At 47.0% G+C, this 26,230-nt stretch overlaps 1 protein-coding gene across 1 annotated transcript; it reads left to right on the forward strand.

Annotated features, from left to right (window-relative positions):
• The first annotated feature begins 15,562 nt into the window (after positions 1 to 15,562).
• On the forward strand, positions 15,563 to 17,291 carry LOC136506180 (lysine-rich arabinogalactan protein 19-like). Its single transcript, XM_066501302.1, has 2 exons — positions 15,563 to 16,415; positions 16,962 to 17,291. Exons 1-2 carry the CDS (start codon positions 15,789 to 15,791, stop codon positions 17,058 to 17,060), a joined length of 726 nt encoding a protein of 241 aa, XP_066357399.1. The 5' UTR covers positions 15,563 to 15,788; the 3' UTR covers positions 17,061 to 17,291.
• The last annotated feature ends 8,939 nt before the right edge of the window (positions 17,292 to 26,230 follow it).

Here is a 26,230-nt window from a genome sequence, read left to right on the forward strand (position 1 = left end):
TGGTGGGTCCAGATCTGGTTACGCCGGGTCCAGATCCGGCGGCGAGGAGCCTGGAGCTAGAGGGGACAGCGTGGACACGACAGCGGCGGGCTCGATTGGGCTCGACGGTGGGCTCGATTGGGCTCGCTAGGCTTTTTTATTTTATTTAAATCGATTAATGGAGGCGAGCAGCATTAAACACCTGCCTCCGTTAATCTAGTAACGGAGGCAGGCAGTGCAACCGCCTCCATAAAGTCACAATTAACTGTGACCTATTGTTGGAGGCGGTTGCAATGCCCGCCTCCATTTAGCCAAAATGCCCGTCCGAGAAGAGTTTCCTACCAGATCTGTTTTTGATCGCCGGGAATAACTCGTCTAGAGCTTCAACTTCGCTCGACGTCAAGTTCCCTGCGAACATGGCGTTGAATGCTCGCATGGACGCGGAAGAAACTGGTGCCGCCGGTAGCGCGATGCCCGTCCTCTTCATGAGTAGTACCTCGCCCCCGTTTGGAGGTTGGTATGTGCGACAACGGCTAAGCGGCAATCCGCCTGCTCCTGATTGGCAGGGGCCACTTTGTTACCGATTTTGGCTATCTTTGTTGGCAGCATATAGAAGACATCAGCAACATTATCCGCTGTCACTGATGGAGTCATGGTTCATTAGTTTAGCACACGGGACCTATCTATGCTGGTCCACAAGAGCCAGCAATGTACACCCTCGGTTCCAAATTACAAGACGTCTTGGTTTTGGTTTGGTTTTGGTTTTTCTAGATACATAATTTTTGCTATGTACCTAGATATACACTAGTAAAATCAATGCATCGAGCTTGCATCAATAAATTTGTATCCAAATACCAAAGTGTCTCTAAGATGACGTCGTTCCCCTTGTAGCAAATATATTGTAAGGAAAATTAAGGGTCAAATCCATTATTTTGTTTGACTTGTCTATGTTCAAAATATGATTATATCATTCTGGAATAGAGGGAGTAACGGTTAAAGTGTGATAGAGAGATAGTAGATCAAACTGCACCTTTAAAAACAAGATGAAATAATGTGTACTACTCATATCTGTTTCAAATTATAATATGTTTTGATTTTTCTAGATGCATTGATTTTACTAGTGTATATCTAGGTACATAGCAAAAATTATGTATCTAGAAAACCAAAACCAAACCAAAACCAAGACGTCTTGTAATTTGGAACCGAGGGTGTACATTGCTGGCTCTTGTGGACCAGCATAGATAGCTCTCGTGTGCTAAACTAATGAACCATGACTCCATCAGTGACAGCAGATAATGTTGCTGATGTCTTCTATATGCTGCCAACAAAGATAGCCAAAATCGGTAACAAAGTGGCCCCTGCCAATCAGGAGCAGGCGGATTGCCGCTCAGCCGTTGTCGCACATACCAACCTCCAAGCGGGGCGAGGTACTACTCATGAAGAGGACGGGCATCGCGCTACCGGCGGCACCAGTTTCTTCCGCGTCCATGCGAGCATTCAACGCCATGTTCGTAGGGAACTTGACGTCGAGCGAAGTTGAAGCTCTAGACAAGTTATTCCCGGCGACCAACAACAGATCTGGTAGGAAACTCTTCTCGGACGCTGGAGTAGGATCGCGCAGCTAGCAATGGAGGCGTCCACCTTCGTAGGTTGCAGCACTTCTCTTAGCTCGGTTGTAAACCTTTGATGTAATATCGAAGCTTCGAGTTGTTTGCTAGGATGGTCCAGCCCTAGGTTGTAAGAACTCCGAGGGCGTTCATCGGAAGTGTGACATTTGTATGGTCAAACTCTTCTTCTTAATCACAATAATGCGCAAATCTTTTGCGTATTCAAGAAAAAAAGATAGCCAAAATAGTCATAAGAAATGTGAAATATGAAAAAAAACAATAGTTACATCACAAGGTGGCACTAATTAATTTTCTACGGTCACGGTAGCTCGTACGGGAACACCCGCTTGGCATTCAAGGTTGTCGTCATCTTGTTCGCCCGCTGCAGCTTCATGGTCTCGACATCGATGTAGAATAGCACGGTGGAGGAGCGCGAGAAGGCGCCGACTACCAGGATTGCCGCTGACGTCGTGGTCATGTCCAAAAAACGCCATGACCGCCGCTTTGCCTAGCTGGACTCCATGTTGGCCGCCTGACATAGATGAACACTCTTCTCGACCGTGCACTCCCATCTGCCATGATGGTCCCTCGTGACCTAGAGCACCTTGAGGTCGTCGTCCACCAAGCAGACGATGCGCACTAGGGTTCCTGCACCCTCGCTGAAGACTCGGAGGTTCTCCCTTGTTAGTTTGGCAACAATGAATGATGATGAGGAACTTGTCCCTCAGGATCCTATAGAAATTGATGCCATAGACGAGGGGGGGCAACAACAGCCTCAAACAGAAGATGTGCCAAATGTGGAGGCCCCGAGAAGGTCTCAAAGAGTAAGAAGATCAGCTATTCCTGATGATTATGAGGTGTATAACACTGAAGAATTTCAAATGGAAGGTGATCCCACTTTATTTGAAGAAGCCATGAGTAGTGATAATTCATCAAAGTGGCTTGAGGCTATGGAAGATGAAATAAAGTCAATGAGTACCAACAAAGTTTGGGACTTAGAACCTATTCCTAAAGGAGCCAAGACAGTAGGCTGTAAATGGGTCTACAAGACAAAACATGACTCCCAAGGGAATGTTGAAAGGTTTAAAGCGTAACTTGTGGCAAAAGGTTTCACGCAAAGAGAAGGGATTGATTACAATGAGATGTTTTCTCCAGTCTCATGTAAGGATTCCTTCAGAATTATAATGGCATTAGTGGCATACTACGATTTAGAGTTACATCAGATGGATGTAAAAATGGCATTTCTCAATGGGGATCTGGAGAAAAATGTTTACATGGCACAACCGAAAGGTTTTGTCGTGGAAGGAAAAGAACGAATGAGATGCCGCCTAAAGAAATTGATTTATGGGTTAAAGCAAGCTTCAAGATAGTGGTACTTGAAGTTTAACAGAACAATAAGGAATTTTGGGTTTAAAGAAAATGTTGAGGACAATTGTATTTATGTAAAGTTTAAGAATGGAAAGTATATCTTCCTAATCCTGTATGTGGACGACATTTTACTTGCTTGTAGTGATGTCAGCCTACTACTGGAGACAAAGAAGTTTTTGTCCTTAAAATTTAACATGAAAGATCTTGGTGAAGCATCATTTGTTTTGGGCATAGAAATTTACCAAGATAGGAGAAAATGGGTATTGGGACTGTCACAAAAGGCATACATAGAAAAAGTTTTAAAGAAACTCAGTATGCACAAATGTAGTTCATCACCTGCACCTATAGTCAAGGGCGACAGATATGGGGATTTTCAATGCCCTAGGAACTAGTATGAGCTCAATCAAATGAAAACGGTTCCATATGCTTCAATCTTCAGAAGCCTACAGTATGCTCAAGTGTGTATGCACCCTGACTTAGCTTTTGTTACCGGGTTGCTTGGCAGATTTTAGAGTAATCCAGGAATAGAACACTAGAGATTGGTAAAGAAAGTCTTGCGATATTTGCAAGGCACGAAAGGCCTCATGATGATGTATAGAAGATCATATTCTCTCCAAATAGTGGGGTACTCAGATTCTGATTATGCGGGGGATGATAGAAAATCCACGTCAGGATATATATTCACTCTTGCATGATGAGCTATATCATGGAAAAGCTCAAAGCAAACCATCACTATATAGTCCATAATGTATGCCGAGTTTGTAGCGTGTTATAAGGCCACGGGGTAGGTGAACTGGCTAAAGAAGTGCATACCCAATTTGAAGGTGGTTAACGACATCAATAGACCACTTAAGTTGTACTGCGATAATAATTCGGCAGTACAGTATGCTCACAACAATAGGTCAAGTGGTGCAGCCAAACACATTGACATAAAGTATTATGTTGTCAAAGATAAAGTCTGGGATCATGTTATAAGTCTTGAGCATATAAGTACCGAAAAGATGCTCGCGGATCCGCTTACAAAAGGCTTACCACCCAACGTGTTCAGAGAACATGTAGCCAACATGGGTTTAAGAGAAAGCCTATAATTCCTGGACAAAAGAAGGCCCAAAGTTAAAGAATCTGTTTCACACCAGAGATGTGTATTGTAGCTGTTAAATCTATCGGCAATTGACTGTGACGATGAAACATGCTCTGTGCGCTAATCTGTGATAGAATGGGCAAAAGCAAATGATATGAGATTGAAACATGATAGGAGATCAAGGGGGAAGAATGTTAGTTTGATCTCCAACCAAACTGGTCCCCACGGCCCAGTTGGGCCTTTGATCCGCACCCTGATTAGGGGCGCCCAACCCATATATGGCTGGAGGGCCCCTGTCACGCTGCGCTATAAATAGAGGTGGGGCCGGCAGCTCACAGTACGAGGTTCACCGTGAGCCGAGCTCCCCACCGAAACCCTAAAGCCTAATTCGATCAGAGAGGGGTGCAGCCAGTGATGGGAAGCGACCAGCCACGTCGCCTCTGCCTCCCGACGTTGACTACTTCACCGGAGACACTTCCCTGACCGTCGCTGCCCGTGTGCTGCCTCCATCGACGTTCGTGATGGCAGCCTCCGGATCCTCTGCTCCTTCTGCGATCACAGGTTCGACTCCACACCTCCTCCTCCTGATAGATCACGTTCTAGGTCATTTCACAGTCACTGTTGTTTACTGCTAAAGACGACTATCCGCTAGATGGTATCCTAGGTGATACACAGAACCCTTACATCCCTGTCTTCCACTAAATCGTCCGGCGCCAACGGAAGCATAATTGTCGAGAAGTCACCGGTGGCCTCGTCAAGAACAAGTAGTACATGGCCGTTGTCGATGGTATTGATGCCAGAGAAGATGGATCCCCCGGCACGCCCCACAAATCGCTGGTCTATGTCTGGGTTTGCCTCATCCGCGTAGATGTCGCGTTGCTGACAGTCCACCAGGTCCAGCCGTTGTCCCTAGCCGAGAAGACAAATGCCTCGGCTGTCGTTGTGTCATCCATCTTATTCGTGATCAGATACACACATAGAGAGCTCTTGTCGTCGCCGACGCCGTGGCTGGCGTTGAGAATGAAGGCACCGAGGTAGTCATACAAGCACTTCCTATCTCCAGGCCGTTCCCATGGGAACTCTAGCACCCTATACTGCCTGGTCCAGGGATCGCACACGACAGCGTGCCAATCATCATGGACAAAGGCGAGGAGGCCACCACAGCTATCAGTGAGCACTGGGGATCTGTGCATGTGCTCACCGTTGATGAGGAAGTCAAGGGAGAGGTGCTGCCAGAGGTGTACTGTTGGCCGCGCTGGGAAACATTTGGAAGGAGATCGCGTTTTGGTGTACCGTGTACGTACGTACGTGCCAACTTATAGTAGCACTTTTGGTGAGAAGGAAAATATTGTGCAGGATTCTGATACCGAGTAGGACTCGACACGGAGGGACGGAGCCTAGCACACCGAGGCTTCCGAGCACGTGCTAGCCTAGCACACGAACTAACGAGCCCGTGTGATAATCAAATTCAAATAAAATACCTCATTTTCTTTTATCGAAATGTTTGTTTGTTTATTAGTCATAGTGTCCGTACGTTGCAACGGAAAACCAATACATATTAGAATTAAACTTGGTATCATTGATAGCCGCAAGTGGTTAACTCGTGTGAACACGACTCATGTGAGTCCGAGTCACATGTAAGATATAGAGAGCGCGACCTAGTATTCTTCGAATGGGACTTCATATGTAGATGTGAGTTTTTCCAACTCGTATGAGCACGGTGATATGAGTACGGGTCATATGATTCTGGGTCACATACAAGATATGAAGGGTGTAAGTGAGACGGAAGGAGCTTTCCCCTATCCGGTAGTTAGTGAGAGGTGGTGTCATCTATTCTAATTCATTTCTGGAATATGACTCAATACTGCATGATGATACTGATCTAACTTGTATGGACATGATGATACGGCTTCTATTATTTAGCATTGGGTGCTCGCTGGGACTTTCCAACAACAACAACAACAAAGCATTTAAGTCCCAAATAAGTTGGGGTAGGCTAGAGTTGAAACCCAGCAGAAGCAATCAAGGTTCAGGCACGTGAATAGCTGTTTTCCAAGCACTCCTATCTAAGGCTAAGTCTTTGGGTATATTCCATCCTTTCAAGTCTCCTTTTATTGCCTCTACCCAAGTCAACTTCGGTCTTTCTCTGCCTCTCTTCACGTTACTATCCTGGCTTAGGATTCCACTATGCACCGGTGCCTTTGGAGGTCTCCGCTGGACTTGTCCAAACCATCTCAACCGGTGTTGGACAAGCTTTTCTACAATTGGTGTTATCCCTAATCTATCACGTATATCATCGTTCCGAACTCGATCCCTTCTTGTATGACCGCAAATCCAACACAACATACGCATTTCCGCGACACTTATCTGTTGAACATGTCGTCTTTTCGTAGGCCAACATTCTGCACCATACAACATAGCAGGTCTAATCACTGGGACTTTCCATGAAAAAGAAAACGTGGACAGAAAAGAGAACACGGAAGCCGTATGGGACCCAGCGAACCGTACCGGAAGGAAGAAACAGATACGGATACGGGAAGAGAGAGGCAGAAAAAAAAACACGGCAGAAATTTTACTCCTTTATTATTAGGTATAGATATGCCGCTACCGTCGCCGTTGGAAGGTGGCAGCTGGCTGCTTTTTTTTAACTCCTTCGTTTATTCATTGTTCATAGAGAAAGAGGTACAAACACCGACAAGCGGGTTTATTTAGAAACCAAATATGTCTACCTAAGGACTCAAAATAACGTGTTTTGGAGCAGAAGAGCAATAAAGCTCTGAAAATCAGGCCGCAAGGGCCAATGAGCAGTATATACACAGGTGGGGGCTTCTCAACCCCACCGGTGACATTATAAAAAAAGGACTCATAAACACAACTTCTAGCCAACGTGTGAGCATCACCATTGGAACTTCGCCCCTTGTGAACAATCTCTGCCCCTGATCACCTGTCCATAAGGCCGGCCCCATCAAAGCTCCATGTATATTGTGACAAGATTGGCACGGTCGCTTGCCCGTGTGAAACTATGGATGCCTAGGTCAGAGGCCAGTGACAGGCATGCTAAGGCTTCCAGCTGCTCTAGGTCTATTATGCATGACAACACCACACAACAAACACTCCCAAGAACACGCCACAGTCATCCCTCGCTGCCGCAGCAACCGAACCAACTGTAGACCCCTTTGATAGAGCTGCGTCAACATTGATCTTTGTATACCTCACTGGAGGGGGGGATCAACCGGCTGGTCGGAGACTGCTACCTCCTCCCTTCCCTGTCTACTACCTTCGGTGCCGCCAAATTCAGCTCCAGAATGAACCTATCAATGATATAGTGGGTAGACATAGACTCCGGAAAGACTGCTCATCATGTATGGCCTTAATCCGCGCGTACCATATTGCCCTTACGGTTACGACCACTCTTGTCAAGTCTTCCTGTGATAGTGATTGCATTAGTGTCGCCAACCATCCGCGAGCCTCCAAAAATGTTGATTCTCGCACAAGAAGTCCACTAGATCTTTTGTCTCGAGTGCCCAAACATACTTGGACATATTGCAGTCCAGGAGAGCGTCCCTCCAAGAGTCCTGCATCCTGCAGATAGCACAGGCACTTTGAGGCACCATATTCTTGTGGTGTAGGATATCGCCAGTAGGGATTGACTGTCTGATTAATCTCCACAGGAAAACTTGGATCTTTGATGGCACCTGAACTTTTCATAGCATCGCCCATTCTTTTTCTACAACCTTTGTATTTGAGCACACAGATGTATGTTCCAACCACGCCAATCTCCGCTCATGATTACGCACAAGCATTCTATGCCACACCTAAATCCACTCCCACTATTCCGTGTTAAATTCGTGTTAAACTCGTGAATCCACTAGTAGTATTGTAACACTTGTATTCATACTAAATAGAATCAAGTATGATGTGGTTACATACTTTTGCCATGCTAAATCAAAATTCCATGAATTTTCTAAGACTATATGAATTTTAGGATTTTTTATTGCGTAGTTTTCTAGGAAAAACATTTGGATAACTTTTTACAAAAAATATTATTTGTGCTCCAGTTTACCCCTGAAAATCAATGTAGTCTGTTTTACCCGTTTGGCGGTTGATGTGGCGCCGCATTGGATGGCTAAGGCCTTCCCCAACGCTTCTTTTTTAGTTGTAGCCGGCCCCAAGGGTTATGTAGGATCAGATAAAAAAAAAGTAGATGCTCTGCACTTGTCATAGTGGTTTGCAGAAGATCCATATGCTTGAGGAGAGAAGGTGGTCCATGCTAAAAAAAGAAAAGGGAGAGGAGATAAAGGTAAGGCATGGTGAAAGAAAAAAAAAGTTTATGTACAAACTACAGACAGTGATAGTTTGCATTGTGTGAATAGTAGTCTCAACATTTTCTAGTCTATGTAGATCACTTTATCTATACAGAACTACTAGAAGTGTTAGTCTCCATTGGTGGTGCCGTGACTAGCCCACGTTAGATAAAAACGTTGTCTAAACCACTAGGGTGGGAAATTTTGGTTTTAAAAAGTTAAGGAAAACTCCGGTTTTATAGATGGAGGAGAAAATCTGCTGGGTTCAATTCTACTTTTCCGCGAAGAAGTGTTCCACAGGGATGCTTTTTCTAGGCCGCGATAGGACAACTGTTATGTGGGCCCACTAAGGCCTTCGATATGCAATTGCTAGCCTTTTCCTCTTTGCACCGTTACCTCTTAAGCATCTTCTGGCCAAAAAAACCCTCGTGGGCATCTTGGCATTGCTTGCCACTTAAGAAAAATCAAAGATCCATTTTCTTTCTAAAAGAGAAACACCAAAGATCCTCTTAAAACTAAAAGAGGACAAAACAGAGTGGAAGAACAGACAAAGGTTAGAGTCTATAAGGAAAATGGACCCTTGGCCCATTTACTTTGGATTTTGGTGTTTGATGACCAACACAGCCAAATTGGACTAATGAATTTGCAAGTGTTTGTTTTGTAGCTCAATAGGGTGCAAGACGTAACTTGGACGAAGGCGATGTGATGATCCGATGATCAACACCTCAAGCAAGACCTTAGGAGCACAAGAGAAGACCCAAGAGATCAAGCAAAGTCCAAGCATGAAGATTGGAACCAAGCCGTATGCAAGATCGTGGAGAAATGAGCTCACTGTGGTGACCGGATGTAGGACTAGACGCTGGACAAGCAACCGGATGCTGCGACCGAACGCTGGGCGAGTGGCTCGGCAGACAGGCGACCAGACACTGGACCGGACGCTGGCGGCAACCGACCGGACGCAGGACAACAACGTCCGATCGATTACAGTAAGGTTCTATAGCGACAAATCTGCGACCGGACGTGTCCGGTGGCAGGCAACCGGACGCTGGTCAGCATCCGATCAGTATTTTGCCGGCTCAATGGTCGGGACGACCAGACGCGTCCGGTCAGGACGATTCAGCGTCCGGTCAGTAGCAGTTTCACGGGAATCCAACCCCAACGGCTACTTTCTCAGTGGGACTTATAAATACAACCCCCAACCGGCCATTTGAGTTGCGTGGAGCTGAGGAAACATACCAAGGGTGTTGATACACCATTTTAGTGATCTCCATATGCATAGTGCTTAGTGTTTTATTAGGTGATTAGCATAAGTGCTTTGCGAAGTGCTTAGGTTGATTAGACCACTGCTTATGCGCTTGCTCTAGGTTTAGGCCTAGTGTTTAGTGAGGTTTGCATACCTCTTACCACCCGGTGCTTGCGAGCACCATTGTTGTACATCGGAGGGGCTTGAAGTCTTGCGAGATCACACCAACCGCGTTTGTGGTGTGGCCGCCACCATGTACCGAAGGGAACAAGGCCTGCGGCGTTTCGGCCGGAAGCTTAATAGTGAAGACGGTGGGGAGCATCCGGGAGAGGCTTGCCGAAAGGCACGTCGGAGACCCACATGCGCACGAGGAAGGCCCGAGGCTATCCACGGAGTTACCCGACGGGGAGCTTGGCCCTTGCGAGGGGTTCCTTGCGAGGGGCTCCAACGAGGACTAGGGGGAAGCTTGCGCGCTTCTCGATACCTCGGTAAAAATACCAGAGTCGTCGACGGGAGTTTGCATATCTCTACCTTGCTCTTTAGCTTCCGCATTTACATTGATTACTTTACTACGTTTGCGGTAGAGATAGCAACACACAAGCAAAACCGTAGTTGCACATTTAGATAGTTTATCTTTTGCATAGGTTTTACTAAGGTTAGAAGAAGAGGTCATAGTTTAGAGTTAGAATTTTTAAGTTGCCTAATTCACCCCCCCCCCCCCCCCTCTTAGGCGTCATGGTCCCTTCAATTGGTATCAGAGCCGGTTGGCTCATTTTGGACCTTTGGCTTAACCGCCGTTGAGCCGACGCTATTTAGAGTGGTTGGGATGGATACCGCTAGGCCTCCGCACTTTGACGGTACTAACTTCCCATACTATAAAGCTATAATGGCTTGCCACCTTGAGGCGGTTGATTTGAGTGTATAGAGAGTCACTCGTGACGGGATGAAACCCATCAAGAATCCCGAAAAACCCACAAAGAGTGATGAAAAAGAAATACACTTCAATGCTAGAGCTAAAAATTGTTTGTTTAAATCACTTAGTATGGATGTTTTTAACCAAGTATTCACTTTAAATACGGCACATGAAATTTGGTTAAAACTCCAAGAGGTCCATGACGGCACAAGCAATGTCCGTGAGCAAAAACATTGTCTAGCAAAGCAAAACTATGATTCCTTTACTATGAATGATGATGAGCTTGTTCGCGATATGTATTCTCGTTTGAATCTAATTATCAACGAGCTCCATTCTATAGGATTATTAAAGCTAGATGATGCGGACAACGTAAGGAAGATCATCTCCGTGCTACCATAAAAGAAATATGAAAGCATCATCACCATCCTTCACAACATGGAGGACTTGAGCAACATGACCCCAGGCATAGCCATTGGCAAGTTAGTGGCATTTGAAATGTCACGTAAGATGGGTCAAGAAGAAGCTTCTTCATCAAGCAAAGGCAAAGCTCTCGCTTGTAGCGAGAAAAAGAAGATGAAGGGCAAGCAAGTTGAGATAAGCTCAAGCTCAAGTTCCTCAAGTGAAGATGAAGAAGAAGATGAGGACGATGATGATGATGATGATGATTCAAGTGATGATCAATCTTCCTCCTCCACCTCCGATCTTGATGAAGAATCAATCAAAGTGATCAACAAGGTGGAGAAGATGATCCAAAGGCTCAATGTCAAGGGTGTGCCCATCCAAATTCAAGATTTCATTTTCACAAATCAAAGAAATGAGCAAAGAAAGAGAGGATGCTATGGATGCGGCGAGTTGGGGCACTTTGTGGAAGTTTATCCAAACAAGCCCACACCCAAGACAAAGAAGAAGGCATGCAAGAACCAAGCCCTCACATCAATAAGATCATGGGATGATTCTTCAAGTGAAGAAGAACCCCATCACAAGAGGCGAGGCCGCAAGGACTCATCATCAAGCTCTTCTCGTGTGTGCCTTATGGCACGAGGTAACGAAAGCTCTTCCTCTAGTGAGAGTGATAGTGATGATGATATGCCTTCTTATCATGAACTTGTGCAAGAAAATCTTAATTATGCTAAAGCTTGCACTAGTCAACAAAAGAAGCTCAAAAGTTTAAAAGAAAAGCTAGATAGTTCACGAAAAGCATACAAAACCTTGCTTGAACAATATGAGAACTTTGCTAATCTCAATGTTGAACTATCTACTAAAATTGAGAAACTTGAGACTAGTGCAACAATAAATGCATGCACAATCAATGATGAGAAACTCTTAAAGAAAAATGAAAAAATAAAAGAAAAGTTAGCTAGCTCACAAGAAGCATATAATAGTTTGCTTGCTAAAATGGAAACCATGTGCAAACATTGTGATGAGCTAACTAATAAAGTTGCTAATCTTGAAGCCGTTAGCACAACCCCCACCAAGGCATCTAAAAAGAAAAGTTCTATCATTAACATGTCTAAAAAGGATGCCTCTACTTCTTGTAATGACTTATGTTTAGACTCACCTTTATGCAACTAAGTTTGTGTTGAGAAAGTTGTTGTAGATACATGCACACAAGAGGTTGCAAAAGAGAATGAGCAACTCAAGCAAGAAGTAGCTCGCCTCACCAAGGACTTGACTCAAATGAAAGGCAAGGCGAAGCAAACCCAACTTCATCAAGATAACACTGTCAAGGTAGTGAAGAAGCTTGATGAAGGACAAATCATGGTTTGTTACGTGTGTCACAAGGAAGGTCATAAGTCCTATGAGTGCAAGGTGAAGAATGGGGGAGGAGCAAAGAAGAAGGAGAAAAAGCAAACAAGCAAGCTCTCCAATACCTACACCAACAAGGTGGACAAGAAGGCCTCCACACCTTATCTCTAGAAGAAGAAGAAAAATGACAAGGTGGTGGCCATCAAAGTGAACAAGCAAGCCAACAATGGGGTCAAACGCTTTTGGGTGCCAAAGGAAATCATTTCAAATATGAAGAGCACCAAGAAGGTTTAGATCCCGAAAGGGAAGTGAGAAGTCCGTCGGACTACGGGGAATTTAGAGACTTGGCAAAGTATGGGTGCATTTCATGGGGAGCATCATAATGGACAAAGTAATTGCCAAGTAGGTTAATGGATACGATGGACCCAAATTCCCCTTCCCATGTTAGGTAACTAGATGTCATTACTTTCAATTAGTTTTCATTTCAATTGTTTGTTTTTCAATTGATATACTCTTAAAGCATCTAGTTATCTCTCATGCCTATGTTTGCATTTACATGCTTAAATCTTTTGTCATGCATTCAATAGGTATATCATATGGTAGGCTTGCTCGGTTTCATTATCAACCCTTAGAGCAAACCTACATGGTTTAAAACTATTTAGGAGCACGGCACATAGCTTGTTTTACAATTATTTATCTAATATGTGCCAAAGACCAAATTGTAGATAATCTCTCCCAAATATCATCTTTCAAGTGGTATTTTGATACCTATATCAATGTGCATAAATTTTACAAGTATTCAACACTTGTGTGCATAAATTTAGGGGGGAGCTTAATCTACCAGATTGGATGCTTTGAGACTAACACTTTTTCAAATGGTATCATTTTTTTTCAAACCTATCACATGCGTAGTAGTCTCATTGTAAGGAAATTGGAGTCCCCAGAGTTAAGCATCATTCTTCAATTGATATCATCATGTTGATTTCATTTCATATTTATATGCTTTCTCCATGCTTTATATAGATTAAACTCTCTTGTACAATAAATTGCTAATTATGCATATGCTTTGCTTTCTACCATATGCATGCATATATTTAGGGGGAGCTTAGTCTATATAATGTGAGAGTCAAATTTTGTGATCCATCTCACTCTATACACAAAGGATCATGAAATTTGACCCTCCCTTGTGCTACTAATGTCTTCCTTTTTGGTGTTTGATGCCAAAGGGGGAGAATTTGAAGGACCAAAGGCAAGCATCAAGTTGATGTCTACAAGTGGAAATGGTCCGAGAAAGGGAGGAAAGTGAATAATGGATTAGTCTACTCTAAGTAATGGGAGAATTTTTTTTAGAAAGCTAGGCTTTAATCCACAATATCACATGGGGACATTTGCAAGGGCAAGACAAGCTTTTAAGTAAAGTTTTAATTGGTATCTGTCAATTAGTATCATATAACCTTACCCTTTGCATTGCATCCTAGCAAGTAGGTAGTTTTTTAACTTCCAAATTCTTATTATTTGCTTGCTTTGATCGTGTTGGCATCAATCACCAAAAAGGGGGAGATTGTAAGGAAAATGGACCCTTGGCCCATTTACTTTGGATTTTGGTGTTTGATGACCAACACAACCAAATTGGACTAATGAATTTGCAAGTGTTTGTTTTGTAGCTCAATAGGATGCAAGACGTAACTTGGACGAAGGCGATGTGATGATCCGATGATCAACACCTCAAGCAAGACCTTAGGAGCACAAGAGAAGACCCAAGAGATCAAGCAAAGTCCAAGCATGAAGATTGGAACCAAGCCGTATGCAAGATCGCGAAGAAATGAGCTCACTGTGGTGACCGGATGCAGGACCAGACGCTGCGACTGGACGCTGGGCGAGTGGCTCGGCAGACAGGCGACTGGACACTGGACCGGACGCTGGCGGCAACCGACCGGACGTAGGACAGCAGCGTCCGATCGATTACAGTAAGGTTCTAGAGCGGCAATTCTGTGACCGGACGTGTCCGGTGGCAGGCAACCGGACGCTGGTCAGCGTCCGATCAGTATTTTCCCAGCTCAACAGTCGGGACGACCGGACGCGTCCGGTCAGGATGATTCAGCATCCGGTCAGTAGCAGTTTCACGGGAATCCAACCCCAACGGCTACTTTCTCAGTGGGGCTTATAAATACAACCCCCAACCGACCATTTGAGTTGCGTGGAGCTGAGAAAACATACCAAGGATGTTGATACACCATTTTAGTGATCTCCACATGCATAGTGCTTAGTGTTTTATTAGGTGATTAGCATAAGTGCTTTGCGAAGTGCTTAGGTTGATTAGACCACTGCTTATGCGCTTGCTCTAGGTTTAGGCCTAGTGTTTAGTGAGGTTTGCATACCTCTTATCACCCAGTGCTTGCGAGCACCATTGTTGTACATCGGAGGGGCTTGAAGTCTTGCGAGATCACACCAACCGCGTTTGTGGTGTGGCCGCCACCGTGTACCGAAGGGAACAAGGCCCGCGGCGTTTTGGCCGGAAGCTTGATAGTGAAGACGGCGGGGAGCATCCGGGAGATGCTTGCCGGAAGGCACGTCGGAGACCCACATGCGCGTGGGGAAGGCCCGAGGCTATCCACGGAATTACCCGACCGGGAGCTTAGCCCTTGTGAGAGATTCCTTGCGAGGGGCTCCAACGAGGACTAGGGGGAAGCTTGCGCGCTTCACGATACCTCGGTAAAAATACCAGAGTCGTCGATGGGAGTTTGCATATCTCTACCTTGCTCTTTAGCTTCCGCATTTACATTGATTACTTTACTACGTTTGCGGTAGAGATAGCAACGTACAAGCAAAACCGTAGTTGCACATTTAGATAGTTTATCTTTTGCATAGGTTTTGCTAAGGTTAGAAGAAGAGGCCATAGTTTAGAGTTAGAATTTTTAAGTTACCTAATTAACCTCCTTCTTAAGCGTCACGGTCCCTTCAGAGTCAAAGTAGAGGGAGCCTCATTAGCATGATGAATCTCTTCGAGGCTTTGTGAGGAGTCACTAGCTAGGTCATCTTTGTACTAATCATGTACTAATCACCATCATGCATTTGAGAATCAGATTCACTGACCACGCTCTTTCAATTTTCAAAAGTTTGTTTCTCCTCCATCCTCTTCCACACCGCTTGAACTTGAAGTTTGTGGCGGAGAAAACTCGGTAAAATTAAAAAAAAAAAAAAAGTTCCCCAATGTTCACTTCTCTCTCGCACACACAGCTCTCTCTCTCTCTCTCTCTCTCTCTCACGCAGTCCATACTCCATCGTGTTGCAGTACATCAGCCTTTGTTCAGGCATCAGAGACCCAGAGCCAGGCCCTTTCACATGCCCACACACAGCCTTAACGCTGCTCCCTTGAAGCCAAGGCCAGTAGAAACCCTACTCTCTGCTCTTCTTCCCCCTCACAAGTCACACTTCTCTCTTCTCCCTGCTCTCACTCACAGACTCCTCACTCCCTCACAATGCAGAGCCCGAGTGCAGACCAGACCGCGGAGCGCTGGCGAGCAGGTTCCTCCGGCCCGTCCTCCCCATGACCCCTCACCGCCAACTCCAGCTGCTCCTCCTCGCCGCCGCCATCACCGCGGCCTGGTCCCAGTCACCGGCCGCCGCGCCGTCCGTCTCCCGCTCCGGCTCCGCCGCGCATTCCCCCACCTCATCCTCCTCATCTACCGCCGCCAACGCTCCAAGCCCGTCCTCCTCCAAGAACAACAGCCCCATCTCCACCTCGCCCGCCGCGTCCCCGTCCCAGTCCCACGCCGGCGGCAAGCTAACCTCCCCGGCCGCCTCCCCAGCGCCCAGCCACACCCCGTCCCCACCGACGCCGCCCACTCCAGCCCCCATTATTTCCTCCCAGCCGCCCACATTGTCGCCTGCGGCCACGGCGCCGGCCCCCGTCGTGAGCGTGAGCGCTCCTCCGCCCGCCGCCGCGTCCTCCCCGCCGGTCCCCGCGCCGGCGCTCCCTCCCCCGGCCCCAGCGCTGGCCCCCGCGCCGTCGTCGTCGCCTCCGGCCCCGGCGCCCGTCCTCGCCGCGCCCGCGCCCAGCAAGAAGCCTACGAAGAAGAAGCACGCGGCGGCGGCCCCGCTCGCCGCCGCGTCCCCGGCCACCACCAGCGCCGGACTAGCCCCCGGTCCCGGCCCCTCCACCGCCGACATGATGGTACGTGACCACACTGAACACTGCACCTCTCTCTCCCACGTACTGTAGGACTGTACTCCTAGATCAGCGGTAGCGGCAGGCTAGGTGCGCTGCGCTTGCACACGTGTCGCGACCGCAGCCGTCGGGGGTTCCGAACCCGGGCGCATTTGATCCCACCACCACCACCGTCCACCGGGCGCAGGCAGCCATGCACATGCACATGCACCGGCTCGCGGGCGCGGAGGCCGAGGCACGGGCGCCGTTCCGCACCGGGCCCCACGCGTCAGCGAGAGGCATGTCTGTCGGGTCAAAGCATCGGAGGCCGCCGAACCCGCCGGGCTCCGGACCCGCGCACGCGCGCAACCCCTACTCGATGCTTCGTGGGCCCGACCTGGCGGAGGTTCGGGTGTGGGTACGGCCACGCGTGTCCGTAGGTGCACCAATAATTTCCGCCGCGGGAGTCGGGACGTGTAGCCGTTCGTCGGCTTGTGCGTAAAACTGCGTGGTCAAGGCACTTTTGACTCAGCTCTCTGGCTGACTGGCTTCTGGGCCCCCCTTTCTTTGCAGAGCGTAGCGGCGCGGGGCCGCGGCGGGTGGTCAGCGGGAGCAGCTGCGGCGGTTCTGGTTCTGGTGGTGTCGCTGACGGTGGGTCCGATGCTGGCGTGAGGATTGGTGGGGCCACCTTTCAGGGTCGAGAGAGTGGTTTGATGTGATGTGATGGGAGCAGAAGGCGTGCGTGTACGTGTCTGATGTCATGGATTGGGCACTGTATTTTGTGCTACTGCAGCACGTTATTCCCTGCATGGATGGACTTGACTCAGGGGCTGTTTGGTTCCCTCCCATCCTCATAAAATTCCTGTCACATCGAATGTTTGATACATGTATGGAGTATTAAATATAGACTAATTACGAAACTAATTGCACAACTTGCGACTAATTTGCGAGATAAATCTTTTAAGTCTAATTAGTCCATGATTTGACCACGTGGTGCTACAGTAAACATGTGCTAATAATAGATTAATTAGGCTTAAAAAATTCATCTCGGAAATTAGCCTCCATCTATGTAATTAGTTTTGTAATTAATTTATATTTAATGCTTCTTATTAGCCTCTAAACATTCGATGTGACATAAATTTTAGGAGCGCCTAAAGAACCAAACACCCCCTCAATCGTAAGTTTTTTCACACTTTTCTCGTCATATCAAATTTTTGACATATGTATGGAATATTAAATGTAGATAAAAAAATAACTAATTACATAGTTTGATTGTAAATTACGAGACGAATCTTTTGAGCCTAGTTAAGTCATGATTGGACAATAATTGTCAAATACAAACGAAAGTGCTACAGTGCCAAATACTGATTCCTAACCTCAATCTAAACCAGGCCTCCGAATATAGCACCACCACTCGGACAGTTGGTTTTCACGCCTGATTTCGGCTGTTTCAACAGTGTTACGTGCCACATGGTATTGTTGCAGAACATTTTTCATGTTTGATGACTTCTACCGATGCCTATTATGCTATGATGGTCATTGCTTCTTGCCCTGCTCGTTTGGCTGAAATGAGCAGTTAGCTGATAAGCCAGACTCATAATTATAAGTTTAAGCGAACTGTACCTTTTTCTTTTTCTTAAGGCTGTTTCGGTCTTTCCCATAGGTACACTCTGCACGTAGGGGCACTTTCTCTTGGTGGTGCTGGCGCACACACACTATAGTATTGTGGATTGTCCCAATATCGATACAAATTTGTTCGGCAGTCCATCAAGGAGTAGTCTAAGGTGGTAGATTTGTTCTTAGAGGTGAGCGGGATCAGGAGCGAGATGGTAATAGAGACATAAGATTTATACAGGTTTAGACCGTCAGCGTGACATAAAACTCTACGTCCTGTACTTTGTTATTTTGTATTGATTGGGTATGAGATTGGGATCTGATATTAGATCTGCCCTCTAGGGGATCCCTCCGTGGGATTACAAGGTGAATATTCTATTTGGTACAATATCTAATAAATCACAACTTGCGGCGCACGTCTTGATCTTGTGGGCTGGGTCACATTTGATGGCGCGGCCCATGCCCTGTCTTCTGGGTACCAGGGGGTCATATCCCCCACAGCTAGTCCCCGAACGTCTTGTATCCTTTAGCGATGCCGTCTTGATCAAGTTCGAGCAGTTTGTCGTGAAGCCGATCTCCATTAGTTGAACCAAGCGGTGAGTATAAAAGCCGACGAGCTCGACTGGTGACTTGGGTGGTGAAAATGCATGCCGACCAGTTTAATCACCCAGCCGAGCTGTGGAGACAGTTGCCGAGCTATTTAACTAACCGACATACCTCGGACTTTACCAAGTGAGGCTTGCCAGAAGGATGTAAGGGGCTCAAGATAAAATTTAAAATTCTCCACCTTAGACGAAGTGTAGCCACTTAGTCTCTTTAGTCGATAAAGAGGGTAAGTCAGAAGAGAAGCACTACATTCACCACTAGGTGAAGTGTAGCCACTTAGTCCCCGAGCCTGCAAGAAGATGAAGAATGAATCTTGTAGCAGGGTCAAAGAAAAAGTAAATCTGAAATGTACTTATCAAGGTCCCCGATGTGTTGCCCAGGATCAGCACCCTGATCCGAACAACATTAAGCAACTTAATAGCACACCAGCTTTAATCGGAGTGAAGCGAAGGCGTGGTAAAATCTGACCACTAGGGGAGTCCCCAGCTTAGCTGGCGGGCACTGGTCGGCGATGAAGCGAGTCCCCAGCTCAACTGGCGGGCACTGACCGACGATGAAGCGAGTTCCCAACTCAGCTGGCGAACACTAGTCGGCGATGAAGCAAGTTCCCAGCTCAGCTGGCGGGCGCTGGTCGACGAGGAGAGCATGAGCATTGCTTCAGTCTTCTGATACAATCTCTTTTTGAGGGCATCTACAATCATGTTGTTTGCCCATTCAACCTAGCCATTGGCTCTAGGGTTGGTGACTGAAACGTACTTGACCAAGATACATCGGTCCTCGCAGAAATCTCAAAAATGGTGTCCGGTGAAAGTGGATCCCAAGTCGGTGATGATACTGTTTGGGAGACTGAGCAGTCCGATCAACTGGTCGGTGGTGAGATGAGCGGCGAGTAGAAGAGACCGACAAACGGTGAAGTGAGCGCCGAGCAGCTGATCGGCTGCAAAGTGAAAGTCAAGCAATCCGAGCAGGGAAGTGAGGACGCACGGAGTGCCAAGTGATGTAATCATCCAGATGATGATCCTCTGGTCCTTCCTGACTGATCCAGTCTTCGAGCATAAACTCATTGACCGAAACAGGCCCCTGAAATAAAAATATATAGAACGGGTAGTTCATGATGTAAAAATAAAATATATGAACTCGGTGATGAAGGCAGCAGATAGGAGTAAATAAACATCGGAGTTTGTTCATATTTAAGGTCCGAATCACATCCTTCCAGTTGGTTCGTCATCGCGTCACCAGCCCCGACTAGCCTAAACTCTATAGTGCGGAGTGGTCGGCACCCGTGTAGCGTAAGAGAGAGAACGTCGATAAGGAGCCGTTGCTGACTATCCGTAACGTAGAACGTGTGCATGTGTAGGAGCGATGTCGAGGACAGGACCGCTTCTGAATAATGCGAGTGAGGACGTGGCTGGTTGGCGAGTTCGATGGACTATATTACGTGAGCAGAGCTTTTTAAAAGTATTTATCATGGAGTATGAATGGAGAAGTAATAGTTGAAGAAAAAATATGGAGAAAACTTTATTGGATGTAGATATAAGAAGGGTGTTTATCTTTAGTCAGAATGTCTGGTCGGCTGTGTGTGACATTATCTGATCGGTGTCGACGTAATCGCCCGGCCCTCAAGCTTGCCAGCTTGTCATGATCATCATTGCGCCGTTCTTCGCGGCGTTCATTATTGCGACTAGGCGGTCAGGGTGGCGAACCCGGGCGATGTCGTCCTTATGTCGCTAGTCGGCCTTAGGCAGACCAGATTCGGAGAGATCGTTAGCTGGTTGGCCTTCGGAGAAGCGATGCTGAATGACGATGATGCTGATCTTGAGGTACACCATCTCGCTCGCCATGGATCAAGCGCACACCCCTACCTGGCGTGCCAACTGTCGACAAAACTTGCTTGGCAGTCCATGAAGGGGTAGTCCAAGGTGATAGATTTGTTCTTAGAGATGAGCGAGATCAGGAGCGAGATGATAACGGAGACACAAGACACAATATTTATACAGGTTTAGGCCGTTAGCGTGACGTAAAACCCTACGTCATGTACTCTATTATTTTATATTGATTGGGTATGAGATTGAGATCTGATATTAGATTTGCCCTCTAGGAGACCCCTGCCCCTCCTTATATACTCTAGAGGGGTGGGATTATAAGGTGAATGTTCTATTTGGTACAATATCTAATAAATCATAACTTACGGCGCACGTCTTGGGCTGGGCCACCTTTGATGGCGTGGCCCATGTCCAGTCTCGTGGGTACCGGAGGACATATCCCCACACCCAACCACAAAATCATCCTTAAAAATTGCTCTATGACCAACTACCAAATGGTTCGGATGAAAACTTGTAACGTTACCCCGATTCATCAATAATGTTGTATGGTACTTCCTCCATCCCAAAAAAGTGTTATTTTTTACTTTTAGATGTCTTATTTGACCATCCTTCTTATTCAAATTTTTTATATAAATATTATTTATTTTGTTATGACTTATTTTAGCATTAGAGATACTTTAATAATAATTTATTTTATAATTTGTATAAAATTGTTAATAAAATGAACGGTCAAACACGATATGTAAAAATAAAAAACATCATTCTTTTGGAAGAACTAAGGGAATTAAAATTGTGCAGTGAAGACAACAACCAGTGCCAAACCAGCCTCTGTAATTAATTTGATGGCAGTGCTCTGCTCTCCATGATCGAGACTTGTCCTGTGTAGTCTGTACAGCTTCAGTCTTGGAAGCTGTCGATGGTCACAGTGGGCAAACTCATAGCTCACGGCCCGTTTAGTTTCGAAAATTTTCTGTGTAGTACTCGTCACATCGAATCTTGCGGCACATGTATGTAGTACTAAATGTAGACGAAAAAAAAACTAATTGCATAGTTGGGTGAGAAATCGCGAGACGAAACTTTCAAACCTAATTAGTTCATAATTAGACACTAATTGTCAACTACAAACGAAAGTGCTACAGTAGCCAAAACTAAAAAAATTTGCATCTAAACGCGCCCTTATTTTATTCGAGATGAAGAAGGCCAAACTATATACATTTGAATTCTGTATCTTAACTATACTCGAATCCTGCCACTTATGGACTAAAAAAATGACTCTAATCTTCTTTTCCACGAATAAGGCCTTGTTTAGTTTCTCCTTAAAAACTTTACATCCTGTCACATCGAATGTTTGGACACCTGTATAAAGTGTTAAATATAGACTAAAAAAATAACTAATTGCACAGTTTTCGATTAATTTGCGGGACGAATCTTTTAAGTCTAATTAGTCCATGATTTGACAATAAAGTGCTATAGTAACACATGTGCTAATGATTGATTAATTAGGCTTAATAAATTCGTCTCACGGTTTACAGACGGATTATGTAATTTGTTTTTATATTAATATCCGAACACCCCATTCAACATCCCCATATAACACCCGATATGACATCAAAAACTTTACACGGATGAACTAAACAAGACCTAAATCAACCATGCACGGTGTGCTTGCCTCCTGAATCCAGATGGCGGCCCTGTCCTCATTATATCCATGTAGATTTAGGCTCTATTTGATCCACAAAGCTAAATGTTATTCCCTCCATCCCAAATTATACGACGTTTGATTTTTTTTTACCTCAAGTTTGATCACTAGTCTTATTCAAAAATTTTGTGCAAATATAGTCAAATTTAAGTCATTCTTGAAGAACTTTTATTAATAAACCAAGCCATGACAAAAGAATTGATATTTTGCACAAATTTTTGAATAAGACAAGTGGTCAAACTTTGTGTCAAAAAAGTCAAACGTTTTATAATTTGGGATGGATTGAGTAGCTGCTAGTTGAAAGAAAACCAGCTAACAGGTGTTTGCTAGAGGAGCTATTAGCTGATAGTTACTGCTCCCTCCATTCAACCATGTTTGTTTGGCTGATATGCCATAGCTGAAAATACTGCTGGCTGATTTGTTGTGAGAGAAAAATACTGTTCGTTCGCTGAAAAAGTATGGATTATAAGCCAAGCGAACATGATATTTTAGCTTTTCTAGATAAGTAATAACTTTTGCGATGCACTTAGGTCTACACTATGTCTATAACTCTAGATACATAATAAAAGTATTGTATTCAGCAGTACTTAGGTAAATTGTGCCGGCTCATTTTTTTATTAGCTAAATAGTTCACCTTGAGCTTTTAGTTGAACTAGTAGCTGAGGTGTTTCGATCCAACAGAGCTCATTTCAGCTAACTATAGCTCCTGGGATCTAAACACGTCCTTTAGTCACCATTCGAGACTAAACTACTTTAGTACTTTAGTCACCTTTTATCACTCTATACCAAATTGGCCCTAATTTTTTTAATACGCTGGACGTCGTAACCGGAGCAAACATATATTGTCATCAAAATGGGTCTATGGGAACATAGTATAGATGGCCAACGCGCCGGCCCGGCCCAGCCCAACACGGCAACGGGCCGGCACGGCACGATAGGGATCGGGCCGACAAGGCATGCCATGCCCTGTAGGCCGTGCCTATCAGGCACGTGGGCCTGGCCTTCGGCCCAGGTACGGCCTACTGGGCCTTTTTTCGAGCCGTGCTGGCCCGATAAGCACGGCCTGCCTGGTAGGCCAGGCCAGCCCGAGGCCCACTAAGAGAGGGAAGGGGAGGCAGGGACGGAGCCGCAGGTGGTGGGGCGGAGCAGGGCCGGTGTCCGCGGCGGCGTGCGCCCTCGTGTCCGGCATTGGCGAGCCAGGCGCGGAGGTGAGGGATGGGTGGATCTGCGAGAAGGACGAGCCGGCGGAGGATGCGGAGGTCGGATCCACGGATGACGAAGACGCTGCTGTCGCGCTGGACGCCGCCAAGGTGGCGCTGGCGGAGGAGGGGATCCCGCGGGTCGAGGCCGGTTCCTAGCGAGCAACGGAGGGAGAGAGGGCGTCCGCGTCGCTCGCTGGTAGCTCTTGCTCAAGGCCGGCCGGCGCGCAGGGGCACCCTACCGTCGTGGTCGCGTGGAGGAGGGGCGGCGAGGAGGAGGCTGCCGCCGGCGGTGCTGGAGCATGGGGGAGGCGCTCGGCGGACGACGGTGCTGGCCTGCTGGGGACCTGTGGAGGCGAGCAAATCGGGTGAGAGAGCGGCGTCGGCAAGCAAATCAACAGCGACGGCGCCCATGCCGGAGATGGAGGACCGGTAGGGGAAGGAGGCGAGCGGGTGCACGAGTTCGCGGCTCGGGCGCTCGGCTGCGACGGCGAGTGCGGTGCGGCCGCACAATCGCAAGAGAGAGAGGGGCGTCGCTGTGGGAGTGCGGGGATTGGGGAAAGGAGAGAGTGCGGTTGCGACGTCGGGAGAGTTAGGGTTAGGGGTAGCCTCCAGGCCTTAGCAGGCCAAGAAGGGAGAGAGTGCGGCTCTTAGCTGGCCAAGGAGAGAGGGGGCTCTGAGCAGGCCAGGGAGAGCACCGGGCCACCACCGGGCCTCTAACCAATTTGCGGGCCGTGCCGGGCTAGCCCATAGGCCTGGGGTATGGCCCAGGCACGGCCTGCTGTACTGAGCCAGTCTAGCCCGGGCCTGCACATCACTGGGCTGGGCCGGGCCATGCTCGTGTCGGACTAAAAAGCGGGCTTCGTGCCGTGCCGTCGTGCCTCGGGCTGCATGGACATTTATAGAACATAGGTTGTTCTGGTTACCACAAACATGGAAGTAATTAGTTGCTACTTGAAAGTAAACCATTTCTGCTACCAGACATTGATTTATACTCCAATCTGTACTTAACTTGGGAAGATAGTTATCACTAGCCTTGCTTTCATCACTTCTTGCTTGATATAGATAGTTATCATTCATATATATATAGGGGTACATATGAACCTTGCAGCAAACATTCGGTGGCCAAACATTTGGAATCTCTGATCTGGAGAAACTCCTTGTATGGAGAAAATTACAATGGAAGGAAGCAAGGCGGTCATACTCTTGATGGTGATCCTGGGATGTTTCATGATTCCTACACACTGTAAGTGCACATCAGACATCCAGGCGCATTCGGATGAAGTTACTTATTGTTTTTTAGTAAATACAAATTATTTCCATAATATCCAATTCGAGAAATAGAGAAACGACCTTAAAGTGCTGTAAAAATTAGGTTTACTTTAACTAATTGTTTAAGTGAATGCCCTTATGTGCATGCAGCTCGGAATGTTGTTCATACGTGCCCATGCAAGATGGGAACCTGTTTTTGGGGTGAATGCTACTGTTGTTCAGACAAAGAAGATTGTTATCAAGATATGGAGGAGTGCAGAATGTATTGCCGCTGCCCCAAAGTTCCGCATGTTCCCTATATCTAAATGACCGTGAATCCTATTATTTATCATAAGAAATAAAAAAAGCGGTGGCGTCAATATGATATAAATATATGAGGTACACCTGTTCATCCATACTTGGATCAGTGCTGTGCTGTCAACAAAAACCAGCGTGACTTCTAATTTTTTTTTATATCTACTACCACCTAAAAAGTGAGAGGAGGTTTCGTGCACAGGGTTCGTGTGCGCGCCCGCCCCCCAGGCTACGAGCCTACGGTGCATGCCGTCCGAGACCAAGCAGAGCCACACTTTGGCTTGCAAGCAACGATATCTTGGGTCCTACACTTTGGCGTGGCTGTCGTTGTGGCTGTAGTATGGCGTGGCCTACCGCGCCGGCCATGGCGGCACTGTTGGCACGTAGTTGGTTCACCATCAGTCCAAAACGTCGTGGTCTTCGTCATCGTCTTCTGGCCTCTTGGGGTGCTGTACTGGAGTTGGTAGCTGCCCTTATGCTAGCGATCGTCTAGCTGTCTTGGGGAGGCTTTGGCCACGACCCCTTGCGCTGAGGTCGTAGCCCTTGCTGGCTTTACTGACCTCTGAGTTATGGCTTCCGTCGTGGTTGACATCCTTCGGTGGATGGTAACGTACAAGGGTCTCGTCAACCCGCATGTGGGCGGTAGTTTGTTGTACCGTCCATTACTGCAGTGGGCGGTGTTGTCTGCGACATGGCAGGGACGGGGTTTGACCGGACCGAGGTGACCGTTGTCCCCTTCGACCTTGTGAGGTCAGTGTGGAATGCCGCCTAGTGTCAGACCCTGCAGGCTTTAGCGGGACTTGGTCCCTTCCCACCATTCCTAGAGGTCGTGGCGATAGAGGTCACGGGTGGTTGCCCGAGTGAGTGGCTAAGGCATGCGGAGAGGTCGTGTCGGGCCTTATCGTCGGTGCCCGACCTGGCCTTCGTGGCATAACTGGGCCTCGGTCGATCAGGCATGTTCTTGCTAGTGTATTCGGCCTGCCAACTAGTCTATGCCTTGAGATACCCGGGGTTTCGTAACCTCGACACTCCGCTAGGCGCATGATCTTCGGAGTCTGCTCCGAGTCTATCCTTGATCCCACCAGGCGCACGAACTTCTGAGTCTATCGATCTCCACCAAATTCTGTATCTCGCCCGCACTTCTCTGAGGCCGGCAGACTCACTAGGACTCCAGCCTGACCGGCACCAGCTGCCTCGCCTTGAACGTCAATTACCGCAACCCCAACCGGAACATTGGCATCCGTCCACATCTACAACACTGTGCTCCTCGCCTCCGGCCCGGGCGGACTCCTCGACATCCTCAGCCCCGTCACCAACGACGCCTCCTAGCCACCC

The sequence above is a fragment of the Miscanthus floridulus genome, chromosome 14 (assembly GCF_019320115.1).
Source record: "Miscanthus floridulus cultivar M001 chromosome 14, ASM1932011v1, whole genome shotgun sequence".
Lineage (NCBI taxonomy): Eukaryota > Viridiplantae > Streptophyta > Magnoliopsida > Poales > Poaceae > Miscanthus > Miscanthus floridulus.